General features: G+C 47.0%; 1 protein-coding gene across 2 annotated transcripts; it reads left to right on the top strand.

Annotated features, from left to right (window-relative positions):
• The first annotated feature begins 1,032 nt into the window (after positions 1 to 1,032).
• Positions 1,033 to 2,684, top strand: LOC119276951. 2 transcript variants are annotated; one of them, XM_037558137.1, is made up of 3 exons: positions 1,033 to 1,166; positions 1,247 to 1,413; positions 1,488 to 2,684. In XM_037558137.1, exon 3 carries the CDS (start codon positions 1,498 to 1,500, stop codon positions 2,467 to 2,469), a length of 972 nt encoding a protein of 323 aa, XP_037414034.1. In that variant the 5' UTR covers positions 1,033 to 1,166; positions 1,247 to 1,413; positions 1,488 to 1,497; the 3' UTR covers positions 2,470 to 2,684. The 2 variants fall into 2 exon arrangements, with proteins under 2 accessions (XP_037414034.1, XP_037414033.1); XM_037558136.1 differs by having other exon boundaries at positions 1,242 to 2,684.
• Positions 2,685 to 16,368: the final 13,684 nt, after the last annotated feature.

Consider the following 16,368-nt stretch of genomic DNA (forward strand, 5'->3'; position numbering starts at 1 on the left):
GAAAATTTCTTCCACGATGAACATGTTCCAAATGACATCATGTCCCATGAACCGCCACTTAACATATCCCTCGTGGCTAGGTTCTTTGCTCATCTTTGCGAGTTCGATGTAAATGCTGATAACTCTGGCAACCTGAAGAGTGAAACATAAACGACGAAAAACCTCATGATGTGAAGCTCGTAATAAAATTTATATAGGGAGCAAATTAGCAAGGGGAAATGTCGGTGCTGAAGGGAGAGTGGGAGCGGGACACAGTAATGTTTTCACTTTCAATTTCAGAAAAATTTCAGTACCAATCGAAATCATCAAAATTAAGTGAATTTTAGTGATTTTGGTTTGCTTTTTGGACAAAAGGCCGTAATATTTGCTTGACGTTAATTAATATGGACCACGCTACGCGTCGGCCGCCGAATCTTTTAAAAGCTCAACAATCGTTCGACCTACAGCTATCTAGCATCGTCCTAATCACTGCAACAAGATTAGTGTTGTACAATTCTTTGCTACAAAGCTTATGTTGCAGTAACCTGTTGCAATATAGGTGATATTGTAGATTTTTTTTCTTTGCTATTTTTGCAGCATAGATGTTATTGCGGAAGAAAATTTTACAACACAGATGATGTTGCAGAAAATATTTGTAGTTTTTCTCATCTTTATCTTTTTACAACATAGGGTATTGTTACGGAAGATAATTTTGCAACACATGATGTTGCAGAAAAAATTGCGAAAAGAGACACACGCGTCACAGGGAGTAGGCGGCGGATCACGCGCGTGCGATCCGCTGGCTGATGGCAAGCGTTTCCCATTAAATATTTGTGTTTTTTGAAGTTATTTTTGAAAAACACTTGAATCAACTCGTAGTGCTGAAATTACTGAAATATTTTAACCGGAAGGTAAATATTTTAGTGACTTTTGAAAATAATAAAATTCAGTGAATTTAATCGAAATCTGATTGAAAATGAAAACCATGGACACCGTACCGATGGGTAAAATATGAAGAAACTGAGCGAACCGACAGGCTGGGTCTAACCGAACGCACAAGACGAGCCGGACCTTATCCGAAAACCTGCCCACCTTCAAATCGCCGGCCGTGGGCACAGGAGGCGAATCCGCATCCGGGGGGAACAAGAGCAGAGGAATCGGGAAGAGATCCGTGTTGGTGGTAACTGGTAAGCACCACAAAAAAAAAATCGATTTTTCTTGCTTCCCCCGTGACCTAGGTCGGCATCTCCTCATCGTTGAAGTGCAGGAGTTGATAGCCGGATTCCCGGAGGGAGACGAATTCGACCTAGCAGCGGAGTTGGGAGCCCGATTCCAGGTGGGAGACGGCAGAGATCACCAAGAAGGACGACATCAATCGCTATAAATAAAGGGGGCCAAGAACACCCAAGGGCCAAGGCGCAGCCAGAGATCCGGGTGCTGAGTCTTTTTTTGCTTGCTGTTGCTGAATACTAGTGCTAGAAATACTTGAGGAAATTCCTAGCCTGCAGGCTGCAGCAGATGGAAGGCCCCTTCCCATTGCTTGTGCATGATCTTGGGAACCGTACAGATGACTGCCAGACGCGGTTCAGCATCTCCAACCAGGCCGTGAGCACCGCAGCCATCCATGAACTCAAGGACTACAGGTGCTTCGAGTCTCCACAGGGCTGGGTGCTCGCGCTGGAACCTGCTTCCCTGCACACGTTCCTGTGGCGTCCTCAGGACGGCCAGAGGATCAGCCTTCCATCCCCAAAACAAGAATTTCCCAGGAGGTGCAAGTGCCTGCTTTCCGACAAGCCTAGCTCGACATCGTCTTGCACTGTTCTGGTCCTCGATCTTGACCAGCCTAATCTGTTGGTGTGCCGAATCGGAGGAAGCCAATGGGACTCTTACAACTATGAGCTCACCATGTTCCTCGCAGATGACAAGCCCCGGGAGATACATATGGCCAAACTTAAAGGCATTGCTGCTGTTGGGGGCAAGGTCTACTACACGTTCACGGGACACGCCCTTGGAGTAGTGGAGTTCAGCCCTGAGCTCAGCCTCACCGAGTTTGAAGTTGATATGGTTGAACTGCCCGACACCATGCCGTTTACTTCAACTTACTTGGTTGAATCATGTGGTGACCTCTTTATGGTGGTCGTTGTCTTTCTTGGACACAACGTGCACAAAATCGACAAGGTCGACGTGTATAAGATGGACTTCTCGAGGCCGGAAGGGTGCAAGGTGGACAGGATTGGTGATAGGGTGTTCCTCTTGGGTGGAGACAGCATCGGAGCTTCCAACTTTGGAGCATCATGTTCGGCCAGTGAACATGGTTTGTCTAGCAACTGTATCTACTTTCTGAACAACATCGCTGCCGAGGAGAATTACCTGCACATTTTCAACCTGGAGAAAGGGACTGAAGAAGTGCAACGTCCTTTTAGACACAAAAATGGTTGCCTGCTGCCACCGCCACGTCCACCGATGTGGCTGTTACCCACAGACGACTGACTTCATGTGCAAGGAAAATTTAGCACTGTACTAGTACTTTTTTTGTTTGTTTGGATACCTGCAATAAAGTGGTGCCTAGCACCTTAGTTCAAGGTTTTGGTGTATTCTCAGTTAGAGAGAGTACATGTTTATTATGCGTCGTAGCATTTGTTTTCGTTGTCACCTCTGAAATGTGAACTGTGTGACGAGAGGAAAACTATTACCATCTGCATTTATCACTGTTTTCTCCAAAGCATTAGATTTTTGTATATATATCATCTGTCAAAACGCCACTGAGATATACACCTCTGTTTTTACAGCAGTAGTACCATACACCTTCATCTTCATCAGAGAGAATCTGACGTACATAATTTATGAAGCAATAAACTTAATTTTTCTGCTATGATCCGATTAATGTTAATGGATTATTTGTGATGAAATACGTAGTCGGTGTAGAAACTCTAGATTATCCATGTTGTCTTACGCATGGCTTCTTTTCAGTCTCCACAGCTCCCAAATGGTTGTCCATCTGCCAGACTGTTTGATCTTGTGCGCAAGAACTGGATGGGAATGTCCAACTGAAGACTAATTTGCAAAACCAGCAAGCCTGCAACATGGACAAAATCATCTCAGTGGAAGAAGTGGAGTACAATACATCTTATCATTAATACTATCTTGGTTTGATACAGGCAATGAAATTCTGACATTAAGTAACGTAAACATGATTCCAAAATATAGGACATGTGAGCGTTACTGTTAGGAGCTAGGGTTCTGCCCGGTCTTGGCCGGAAGCTGTAGGGGAAGGAGGGAGAGGGGCAAGGGCTCGAGCGCGGCGGCCGGTGGCGTGACGCCGTCCTTGCGCGTGGGGCGGCGGCGGAGACAGGAGGCGGCTAGGCTGGGAGCCGGGCAATAGAAATAGTCTTATTGCTTAATTCTGAAAATAGTCTTACAAGTCGTATATATAACCACGATATGAAATAAAACTAAGATAACTTGCGGGCTAAGATTGCCCGGTGGGCCTCCTGCGGCCATAGACCTGGCCGATCATAACATCTCTCCCCACCTGCGCAAACAGCTCGTCCCCGAGCTGGCGGAACTCCTCGCGTTGTTCCCAAGTAGCGTCCTCCTCTGGCAGTCCAGTCCACTGAATCAACACGTACCAGGAGCCGCGTCGCAGCTGAGCCTTCAACGCCTTCTCCGGCTCAGGAAGGAGACGCCCGTCCATGATCGGGGGAAGTGCCGGTGTGCCGCGGGTGGGTGTCCGCGGAATGGCTTGAGCAGCCCCACATGGAAGACATCATGGATCCGCGCGCCTGCCGGAAGCTGAAGACGGTAAGCCACCTTCCCAATGCGTTCCAGGATAGCAAAGGGACCGGCATAGCGAGGACCAAGTTTCCTCCTCGCGCGTGGGTCCAAGGACTGTGTAGAGCGATGAAGACGCATCCAGACCCAATCACCCATCGCGAACTCCGCCTCGCGATGGTGGCCATCATAGTAATGTTTGGCCAACTGCTGGGCCTGTAGGAGCCGTTGCCCGACTTCCGCGAGCATCTCATCACGGCTCCTCGGAAGAGCACCGGCTGCCTCGGTCCGTGCCAAGGCCGGATCAACCGGAAGGATCGGCGGGGGTGGCCGGCCATACACCACCTCAAAGGACGTAGCACGGAGGGCGGAGTGATAAGAGGTGTTGTAGCAGTACTCCACCCACGAAAGTCAGTCCACCCATGCGCGAGGTCGATCACCTGTAACACAACGCAAATACATGGCAATCACCTTGTTAACGATCCCAGACTGGCCGTCCGTCTGAGGATGGAAGGCGGTGCTCAGGCGGAGCTTCACGCCCGCCAGCCGAAAGAGGTTGCGCCATACATGTCCCATGAACACGGGGTCCCGATCACTGACGATCTGAAAGCACAAGTGCTCCCTAGGTGGTTTTGGTAATTAATGTCAACATATCTCTTGTTGGACTAACACTTTTATCTAGTATGTTTCAGATAAGTTCAACAATGAAGTGGCATGGACTAAAGGATGTGGGAACTCCTTCAAGATGCTAAGGACAAAGGATTGGCTCAAGCTTCAAGCTCAGGACTCTTCATTTTATATTTTAGTGATCCAAGATCACATTGAGTCTATAGGAAAAGCCAATACTATCAAGGAGGGATGAGGTGTTGCTTAATGAGCCCCTTGCTTCATGTGCTTAGTGATATGTTCCAAAACCCTCAGCTACTTTCTCACATCCACAATTGACCTAAACCCAAAGCCAAAATCGGTCACACCGATTCTTCCTATCCGGCGCCACCGATTCCAAAAGTCATAGCCACTGCCACAAACCCTAAGCAAATCGGTTCTACCGATAGGGATCTCGGTATCACCGAGATGGGATTGTAATCTCTCTGTTTCCCTTCGTAACGTTTCGGTCTAACCGAAGTGAGCGATCGGTCCCACCGAGATTGCAATGTAAATTCTCCGTTTCCCTTTTGTAACATTTCGGTCTCACCGAAAAGAGCAAATCGGTCCCACTGAGTTTACCTGACCAACTCTCTGGAAAGCTTATTACCAAAATCGGTCTCACCGAGTTTGTGTAATCGGTCTTACCGAGATTACATTATGCCCTAACCCTAACCGAATCGGTCCTACCGAGTTGCATGTCAGTCCCACCGAAAATCCTAACGGTCACTAGGTTTACTAAATCGGTCCGCCCGAGTCTGTTGAATCGGTCCCACCGAGTTTGGTAAATTGTGTGTAACAGTTAGATTTTGTGTGGAGGCTATATATACCCCTCCACCTCCTCTTCATTCGTGGAGAGAGCCATCAGACTGAACCTACACTTCCAGCATACATTTTCTGAGAGAGAACTACCTACTCATGTGTTGAGGCCAAGATATTCCATTCCTACCATATGAATCTTGATCTCTAGCCTTCCCCAAGTTGCTTTCCACTCAAATCTTCTTTCCACCAGATTCAAATCCTATGAGAGAGAGTTGAGTGTTGGGGAGACTATCATTTGAAGCACAAGAGCAAGGAGTTCATCATCAATGCACCATTTGTTACTTATTGGAGAGTGGTGTCTCCTAGATTGGCTAGGTGTCACTTGGGAGCCTCCGACAAGATTGTGGAGTTGAACCAAGGAGTTTGTAAGGGCAAGGAGATCGCCTACTTCGTGAAGATCTACCGCTAGTGAGGCAAGTCCTTCATGGGCGACGGCCATGGTGGGATAGACAAGGTTGCTTCTACGTGGACCCTTCGTGGGTGGAGCCCTCTGTGGACTCGCGCAACCGTTACCCTTCGTGGGTTGAAGTCTCCATCAACGTGGATGTACGATAGCACCACCTATCGGAACCACGCCAAAAACATCCGTGTCTCCAATTGCGTTTGAATCCTCCAAACCCTTCCCTTTACATTATTGCAAGTTGCATGCTTTACTTTCCGCTTCCCATATACTTTTTCATGCTTGCTTGATATGTATTGTGAATGTTAAACTTGTGCCTAAACTCCACTTAAACTTAAGGAAACTTAAAAACTGCAACTTTGGTACTCAGTGTCTAATCACCCCCCCTCTAGACACCTCTTCTCAAGATCCTACAAGTGGTATCATAGCATTGGTCTCCATTGCCTTGGTTTAATCACCATTGGAGGAAGATGGATGAGTCTACTTTGGGGAGTCTTAGACATAGAGTGCCTATTCTTGATGGAGAGTATTTTCATGAGTGGAAGAATGAGATGCTTGTAATTTTCAATCAATATCATTTGAACAAGTACATTGCTAGCCCTTGTGCACCTTATGTTGATCCTATGCATCCTACCCATGATGAGTCAATTGACATGATTAGGAATCTTAGAACTGCCGAACTTATCATTAGAGGATTGCCTACTCTTAAGTGTGCCTACACTATATGGAAATTTCTTGAGGAACGCTTTCCAAATTATTCCTTGAAAAATCTTGATGAAATTCTTCATAAGTCTATTGCTTTGAGTAAGATGAATACTAGTGATCCTATGTTTGGTGATCGTCTATTTGAGCTTACAAACCTTATGCGTGCCAAAGGAGATGTTGGAATTATTAGTGATATTATTTCCGAAGTTATAAAAATTCATAAGCAAGATCATTGTCAAACTCACTCTAACGAATCACCCTCTCTAGGATTTGATCCACCACGTGACGATGTTGAACATGGATACTATGATGAGGATGATGATAGTGACTTCGATCTTGATGATGCAATGAGATATTTTGGTCTTATGGCAAATCTTCGGGGATATATGTCAGGAGGAAAGGAATGGGTTCTTGATAGTAGATGTACCGATCACATGACCGGAGATAAAGACATGTTTCGCGAGCTTGCTGATAATGATAGTCCTCGAAAGTATGTCACTTTCGGTGACAACTCAAAGGGTAAGGTGGTTGGCCTCGGTAAGGTGGCCATATCACATGATAGCTCCATACAAAATGTCATGCTCGTTGAATCTCTTGGATACAACTTACTTTCAGTATCTAAACTTGCTGATTTCGGTTTCAATGTCCTATTTACTGAAGTAGATTGCCAAGTGTTTCGTCGAGACAATCATAAAATGGTCTTCACCGGTGTGCGTAGAGGTGATCTATACATTGTTGATTTCACTAAAAAGGCTCAACCTAAAACTTGCTTCATTGGTAAATCCTCAAAAGGTTGGTTATGGCATAGATGATTAGGTCATGTTGGTATGTGAAACCTTGACAAGCTTATTAAAGGAAATCATATCCTTGGTGTTAACGATGTCATATTTGATAAGGATAGACTTTGCAGTGCTTGTCAAGCAAGTAAACAGGTTGGAGGAAGGCATCCCGTGAAGAACATCATGACCACAAGGAGGCCACTCGAGCTACTTCACATGGATCTTTTTGGTCCCAACTCTTACAAGAGTCTCGGTGGAAATTCTTTTGGTCTAGTTATAATTGATGATTTTTCAAGATTTACGTGGGTGTTCTTTCTCGATGATAAATCGTAGGTCCAAAAGATCTTCAAAAACTTCGCTAGGAAGGCCCAAAATCAATTTGAAGTGAAGATCAAGAAGGTTTGCAGCGACAACAGAACGGAGTTCAAGAACGCAAATGTGGACACCTTTCTTGACGAAGAAGGGATTTCACACGAGTTCTCGGCTACGTACACACCTCAACAAAATGGAGTTGTTGAGAGGAAGAACCGGACGCTCATCGAAATGGCGAGAACGATGCTTGATGAGTACAAGACACCGAAGCACTTTTGGGCAGAAAGCGGTTGAGACAGCTTGTCGTGCAACAAATCGCTTGTATCTTCACAAGTTACTCGGCAAGACGGCATACGAGCTCCTCACCGGTAACAAACCCCAAGTTGGATACTTTTGAGTATTCGGCTCAAAGTGCTACATTCTTGATAAGCGTCGTCGCTCTAAATTTGCTCCTAAGTCTCATGAAGGTTTCCTACTAGGTTATGGCTCAAACTCTCATACTTACCGTGTCTACAACAATTTCACCCGAAAGGTTGAAGAGACGGTAGATGTGAAGTTTGATGAATCTAACATCTCGCAAGTAGAGCAATTGCCAATTGATGTAGGAGACAAAGATCCTTCGGAAGCAATCCAAGACTTGTCTATTGGCAAGGTTCGTCCAACGGAGGTGAAGGAGAGTACCTCATCCGTCCAAGTGGAAGCCTCTACTTCACGACAAGGTGAACCAAGAGTTGATACGGAAGCATCCACAAGTGGGACACACCAAGATGAAGTAAACGAGGAAGTGCATCAAGATGAACGTCAACAACCTCCTTCTCCACCACGACAAGAGAACGACAACGCCAACAATGAAGAAGGCCAAGAAGAAGAACAAGATGAAGAAGATGTTCAACGAAGACCCAAGCAAAAGCTTTCACAAGTTCGAGCAAGAATTGCTAAAGATCATCCCGTCGAGCAAATCTACAATAACATTCAAACCGGGAGAATCACTTGCTCTAAAACTCGTTTAGCTAACTTTTGTGAAAACTATTCTTTCATCTCTAGCATTGAACCTATGAAGGTTGAAGAAGCATTGGAAGACCCAGATTGGATAAATGCTATGCATGAAGAGCTACACAACTTTGAGAGGAACCAAGTTTGGACATTGGTTGAGAAGCCCGATAACAACCACAACATCATCGGTACCAAATGGGTGTTTCGCAACAAGCAAGATGAAGATGGACAAGTAGTTCGCAACAAAGCATGTCTCATCGCCCAAGGCTACACACAAGTCGAAGGTATGGACTATGGTGAGACTTATGCTCCCGTTGCTAGACTTGAGTCCATTCGCATCTTACTTGCCTATGCTAATCATCATGATATCACCTTGTACCAAATGGACATTAAAAGTGCTTTTCTAAATGGTGAAATAGAAGAGGAAGTTTATGTTAAGCAACCTCCCGGCTTTGTCAATCCTAAGAAACCCAATCATGTTTACAAACTTCACAAAGCTCTTTATGGTCTTAAACAAGCTCCTAGAGCATGGTATAAATGCTTGACCAAGTTCCTTATTGAAAAAGGTTTTGAAATTGGGAAAATTGATTCTACTCTTTTTACTAAAAGGGTTAATGGAGAACTATTTGTGTGCCAAATCTATGTTGATGATATTATATTTGGTTCAACTAACCCTCATTTTAGTGAAAAGTTTGGGAAGCTAATGTCAGAGAAGTTTGAGATGTCTATGATGAGTGAACTCAAATTCTTTCTTGGGTTGCAAATCAAGCAAACTAAGGAAGGTACCTTTGTTTCTCAAACGAAGTACACCAAGGACTTATTCAAGAAGTTCAATATGCAAGAATGCAAAGGTATGTCTACACCCATGCCTACTAGTGGACATCTTGATTTGACCAAAGATAGTGAACCGGTTGATCAAAAGGTTTATCGCTCTATGATTGGTTCATGGTTATATCTATGTGCTTCATGTCCCGATATCATGCTAAGCGTGTGCATGTGTGCACGATATCAAGCTGCTCCTAAAGAATGTCATCGTAAGGCTGTGAAAAGGATAGTGAGATACTTAATCCATACACCAAATTTTGGCATTTGGTATCCTAAGAGGGCCTCTTTCGATCTTGTTGGCTCTTCCGAGTCAGACTATGCCGGAGACAAGGTTGATAGGAAGTCCACTTCCGGTACTTGTCAATTTCTTGGTAGATCTCTTGTGTCTTGGTCCTCCAAGAAACAGAACTCGGTATCCTTATCCACCGCCCAAGCGGAATACATTGTCGCTGGTTCATGTTGTGCTCAATTACTTTGGATGACCCAAACTCTTAAAGATTATGGGATATATGTGAGACATGTTCCATTGCTTTGTGACAATGAAAGTGCTATCAAAATTGGTCATGATCCCGTGCAACATTCTCGAACTAAGCATATTGAAGTCCGTCATCATTTCATTCGAGATCATGTTGCCAAGGGTGACATTGACCTTAAGCATGTTCGCACCGAAAAGCAATTAGCGGATATATTCACTAAACCTCTTGATGAGAAAGTGTTTTGCAGGTTGAGAGGAGAATTGAACATCATTGATGCTTCAAACTTGGAGTAGAAACTCCATTGGACACATGCAAGACATGAGCTTATGACTAATCCTTGATATTTCTCTTATGATGAAAATCTTATGTCTTGGATATATTTGCAACTTGCATGTTATCTAACCCATGTAGGTACTTGGTGGAATCAAATTCCATGAGATTGTAATCTACTCATATCTTGAGCAATCTCTACATCACCAAGTCTCTACACCATGGTGGTTGAAGACAAGGAAACACGAAACCATTCAAACATATCCTTTGACAAATTCTATGTTGAGCTTCATGATTGTCATTTTTGGATACACAAGTGCTCTTCCTTGCAAGAACTAACCCATTTAGGTAGATGGACTCAAATTCCAAGTGGTGCTCCCAATTCTTGATGAGCTACATCAACTTTGAGCAACCCACACAAGTTCAACTACATGGACTACACCACCAACCAAGCTATGTTATTCCATCTTAGAGAAGCTTTACTCCGAGTCATGAGCTAAAGCAACTCGACAAGATGTGAATACATCAAGATGCTTAAACGAAAAATGGCAACCCCATTTTGAGCTTAAACGATGAGTATGGCCTATGATCAAGTGATCTCACTTGACTCCTAAGTCAATATACTCTAACATAGGTGACTTTGTCGTCGACCATCTCTAGATGAAGTTCTCGTGTATTCTTTTCTGTGTTTTTGCATTTGTCTCATGCATATTTGTTTCCCCTTTCAAAAAAAACTTCATCTAGATTTCTTTTTGTTTGCTCTGCATTTTTCTGCATCCAATTCCTTGCATATCTTTCGGTAAATTCCTTGCAAATCCTTGTGAGATCTTACTAGTCTAGTGAGCTGAAGTGACAAGTGTTTTCTCTGCGATGAACTCGGTTTCACCGATTTGTTGTGTTCGGTCCAACCGAATCCTTTCGGTACAACCAAAGCATACCACTCGGTGCCACCGATTTCACATCAGGAAAAACAGTTTGCCACATATTCTATGTTTCTTCTGATCCAGCTCCACTCAATGAATCTTGTCCTCTACAAGCATCACATTTTTATCATTGCTTTGTGATGTGTCTCAAGGACCAAACCCATTCGACAGATTCCAGAAAGCCCTTCTTGGAAATTGATGTCAAAGGGGGAGAGAGAGATCACATCAAAGCTTATCATTTAGAGAGAGATCACATGAGAGAAATAGTTCATCACCTCCTCAAGGGGGAGAGAGATCCTCAAGGGGGAGAGAGATCCTCAGGGGGGAGAGAGATCTTCAGGGGGAGAGAATACTTAAATAGAAGTATTTCTCAAGGATCCCAGATGCTTAGTGTTCAAGAGGAGTGATGCCACATGTCTTCTTGAGGGGAGAGACATGTTCATATGATCTGTTGTGCTTATTTGCATTAGCTTGCATTAGCTCTGTTCATCATTCATATCTTTCGGCTCTGATTTTCTACTCCCTATCTTCTCCCAGTATCCCATGCTAGATTCAGGGGGAGCAAGACATCTAAGGGAAAGAAATCATTTAAATTCATTGCATATCTTTACTCTTGGGGACATGTCTAATCCAATGTGGTACTTAGTACTCACTCTCTACATGTCATCCCAGTCTTGGTATTCTTGTGGTTTCTTCTGTTTGCTCTGGCTAGTGGATGTACCTGTGTTATCTAACCTTGTTTGCGCAGGTTCATTCCATCCCAAGCCAACTCAAGACTACAAGGTAAGTATATGCATCACAATCATGTGTATGAGGAATTCTTGCTGATGTACATACTGTTTGCAAGAAGGACTCATGGGCATGAAGGTATTCTCTTTAATATTCTTTGCTCTGATGCATATGGCCAAGATACATGTAACACATTGCCTACTCTATCATGGTTATGCTCTCACATGCTTCTATATTCCATATTCACATGATTGCATACATGTAGGGGGAGCCTATGCCTGTTACATGTCTTTCCAAAGCTTTACTTGCTATTCTTTATATCTTTATCTAAAGCTTTGATGTATGTTGTCATCAATTACCAAAAAGGGGGAGATTGAAAGCACAAGTGATCCCTAGGTGGTTTTGGTAATTAATGTCAACATATCTCTTGTTGGACTAACACTTTTATCTAGTATGTTTCAGATAAGTTCAACAATGGAGTGGCATGGACTAAAGGATGTGGGAACTCCTTCAAGATGCTAAGGACAAAGTATTGGCTCAAGCTTCAAGCTCAAGACTCTTCATTTTACATTTTAGTGATCCAAGATCACATTGAGTCTATAGGAAAAGCCAATACTATCAAGGAGGGATGAGGTGTTCCTTAATGAGCCTCTTGCTTCATGTGCTTAGTGATATGCTCCAAAATCCTCAGCTACTTTCTCACATCCACAATTGACCTAAACCCAAAGCCAAAATTGGTCACACCGATTCTTCCTATCCGGCACCACCGATTCCAAAAGTCATAGCCATTGCCACAAACCCTAAGCAAATCGGTTCTACCGATAGGGATCTCGGTATCACCGAGATGGGATTCTAATCTCTCTGTTTCCCTTTGTAATGTTTCGGTCTAACCGAAGTGAGCGATCGGTCCCACCGAGATTGCAATGTAAATTCTTTGTTTCCCTTTTGTAACATTTTGGTCTCACCGAAAAGAGCAAATCGGTCCCACCGAGTTTACCTGACCAACTCTCTGGAAAGCTTATTACCAAAATCGGTCTCACCGAGTTTGTGTAATCGGTCTTACCGAGATTACGTTATGCCCTAACCCTAACCGAATCGGTCCTACCGAGTTGCATGTCAGTCCCACCGAAAATCCTAACGGTCACTAGGTTTACTAAATCGGTCCGACCGAGTCTGTTGAATCGGTCCCACCGAGTTTGGTAAATTGTGTGTAACGGTTAGATTTTGTGTGGAGGCTATATATACCCCTCCACCTCCTCTTCATTCGTGGAGAGAGCCATCAGACTGAACCTACACTTCCAGCATACATTTTCTGAGAGAGAACTACCTACTCATGTGTTGAGGCCAAGATATTCCATTCCTACCATATGAATCTTGATCTCTAGCCTTCCCCAAGTTGCTTTCCACTCAAATCTTCTTTCCACCAGATTCAAATCCTATGAGAGAGAGTTAAGTGTTGGGGAGACTATCATTTAAAGCACAAGAGCAAGGAGTTCATCATCAACGCACCATTTGTTACTTCTTGGAGAGTGGTGTCTCCTAGATTGGCTAGGTGTCACTTGGGAGCCTCCGACAAGATTGTGGAGTTGAACCAAGGAGTTTGTAAGGGCAAGGAGATCGCCTACTTCGTGAAGATCTACCGCTAGTGAGGTAAGTCCTTCGTGGGCGACGGCCATGGTGGGATAGACAAGGTTGCTTCTTCGTGGACCCTTCGTGGGTGGAGCCCTCCGTGGACTCGCGCAACCGTTACCCTTCGTGGGTTGAAGTCTTCATCAACGTGGATGTACGATAGCACCACCTATCGGAACCACGTCAAAAACATCCGTGTCTCCAATTGCGTTTGAATCCTCCAAACCCTTCCCTTTACATTCTTGCAAGTTGCATGCTTTACTTTCCGCTGCCCATATACTTTTGCATGTTTGCTTGATATGTATTGTGAATGTTAAACTTGTGCCTAAACTCCACTTAAACTTAAGGAAACTTAAAAACTGCAACTTTGGTACATAGTTTCTAATCACCCCCCCCCTCTAGATACCTCTTCTCAAGATCGTACACGATTGAAGAAGGGAACCCGTGGAGACGGACAATGCCATCGAAGAAGGCACGCGCAACAGACGTCGATGTATAGGGATGGCCGATCGCGATGAAGTGAGCATACTTGGAGAAGCGGTCGACCACCGTGAGAATGACGGACTTGCCGCCCACCTTGGGTAGGCCCTTGATGAAGTCCATGGAGATGTCCGCCCAGACCTGGGATGGCACCTCCAAGGGCTGAAGCATGCCAGCCGGCCGTAGAGTCTTCGTTTTGTTGCACTGGCACGTCACACAAGACCGTACCCAGTCAGAGACCAGGGCACGATCACCTGGAATGTAGAAGTCGGTGCGGAGACGATGGAGTGTCTTCTGCACCCCCCATGGCCCGTCGAGTGGGCGAGGTGCAACACCTGCTGACGAATATCGTCGTGCGCCGAAACGAAGACCCTGCGCCCATGGAGGAGAAGGCCATCGGCGAGGCGCCACGGCTCCTCCAGCTCTCCCATCGCCAGCTGCTGCTGCAGGAGGAGAGAGTCGGCCGCAGCAGCGGTCGCCCGTCGGATGTCGGCGTAGAGGGCGAAGTAGGGCCCGGTGATGATGCAGAAGGCCGCCCCCTCCGCCGCATCGTCGTCCACATCGGCGTCACGCCGAGACAGGGCGTCGGCGACGGTGTTAAGGCGACCCGATCGGTACTCGACGGTGAAGTCAAACCCAAAGAGTTTACTGATCCACTGGTGCTAGGGCACCGTCGAGAGCCTCTGATCCAGCATGAACTTGAGGTTGTAATGGTTCGTGCGGATCCGGAAGGAATGACCCCAAAGATAGGGCCGCCAATGGCGCACTGCCTGCACCAACCCAACGAGCTCGCGCTCATAAGCCGTCAACTAAAGATGGCGTGCAGCAAAGGGGCGGCTGAAGAAGCCGAGGGGTCCATCGCCCTGATGAAGGACCGCACCGAACCCCGCACCAGAGGCGTCGCAGTCGACGGTGAACGGGAGGTCGAAATTAGGCATCTACAGGACGGGTCCCGTCATGAGGGCCCCCTTGAGGGCCTCGAACGCTGTAGTGGCCTCCTCATCCCAAGAGAAGGCGTCGCGACGGAGAAGGCACGTGAGCGGGGCAGCGATGAGGCCAATCTCCCGGATGAACTTCCGGTAGTACCCCGCGAGGCCCAGGAACCCGCGAAGAGCCCGTGGAGACTGCGGAATCGGCCAGGCGGCGACGGCCGCCACCTTGTCGGCGCCCATGGCCACTCCCTCTTCTGAGATGATGTGGCCGAGGTAAGCGACAGAAGGCATCCCGAACGAGTACTTCGAGCGCTTAAGATGAAGATGATGCGCCCGAAGCTCGTTGAAGAAGATAGCCACATGCTGGAGGTGCTCTGCCTAAGAGGCACTGTAGATAAGAATGTCATCAAAGAAAACGAGAACAAACCGACGCAAGTAGGGTCGTAGGAAATCATTCATCAAAGCCTGAAAGGTCATCGGGGCATTGGAGAGGCCAAAGGGCATCACCAAGAACTCAAAGTGGCCATGGTGAGTCCGAAACACCGTCTTGGCGATGTCATCCGGGTGCATGCGCACTTGATGATACCCTGACCGGAGATCCAGCTTGGTGAAGAAGCGCGCCCCATGCAGCTCGTTGAGAAGCTCATCGACCACCGGGATAGGAAACTTGTCCTTCAAAGTGAGAGCATTAAGGGCGCGGTAGTCGATGCAGAAACGCCACGTGCCATCCGAGTTGCGAACAAGGAGGACCGGCGCCGTGAATGGTGACGTGGAGATGCGGATGATGCCTGCGGCAAGCATGAGGGCACACTGCCGCTCCAACTCGTCCTTCTGCAGCTGAGGATACCGGTAAGGTCGTACGGCAACAGGGGCCGATCCAGGAAGGAGGTGAATTCGGTGGTCGTAGATCCGGGCCGGCGGCAGGCCCTGCGGCTCCTCAAAGAGATCTCGGTGCTGTTGTAGGAGGTCGTCCAAGAGCAGATGCTCGGCCTCGGCGGTGGTCGCGGCCAGCTGAAGTGGTGGGGCGGGCGCGGCACCCCCAATGTTGTCCCACCAAATGCGGTGACCCAACCGCCAGAAGGTCATCGTCAGCGCGTCGAAGTCCCAAAGAATGGGACCCAACATGCGCAAGAAGTCGACGCCGAGGATGAAGTCGAAGCAACCCAAGTCGATGCTGGCACAGGTGATGGTGAAGTGCTCGTCACCGATAGTGATGGGCACGTCGCGGGCGAGCCCATGGCAGCGTAGACGGTCGCCATTAGCGACAGTGACCCGCAACTGCTCCCCGCCGGTCGGCTGTAGTGCAAGGCGCCGCATGATGGCCTCCGGCAGGAAATTATGCGTGGAACCTATGTCCAGGAGGGCCACCAGGCGCTCGCCATGGATCATGACCGGTAAGAGCATCGTCCGTTCATCACGGATGTCGGCCAGCGCGTGAAGTGACAACACGAGGGCGGTAGCCGGGGCGGGCGCGGGTGCCGCTGCAGGCTCCGCGAGGGCTGGGGCGCCGAGGCCATCCTCTGGGGTGTCATCCTCGGTCTCGTCTGTCGTCTCCAAGTAGAAGAGGCGCGGGCAGACATGGCCCGGTGCATAGGGCGCATCGCAGTTGAAGCACATGCCCAAGCGCCGGCGTTCCAGTTGCTCCGCCTGAGTAAGGCGCCAGAACGGCCGCGTCGGTGCCGGGGTGGCTGCCGGGGC

This window comes from Triticum dicoccoides, chromosome 3B (genome assembly GCF_002162155.2).
Source record: "Triticum dicoccoides isolate Atlit2015 ecotype Zavitan chromosome 3B, WEW_v2.0, whole genome shotgun sequence".
In the NCBI taxonomy this organism is placed as follows: domain Eukaryota; kingdom Viridiplantae; phylum Streptophyta; class Magnoliopsida; order Poales; family Poaceae; genus Triticum; species Triticum dicoccoides.

Coding starts and splice junctions, on each gene's coding strand:
- LOC119276951 (XM_037558136.1), top strand. CDS start 1,498: ATGGAAGGCCCCTTCCCATTGCTTGTGCATGATCTTGGGAACCGTACA.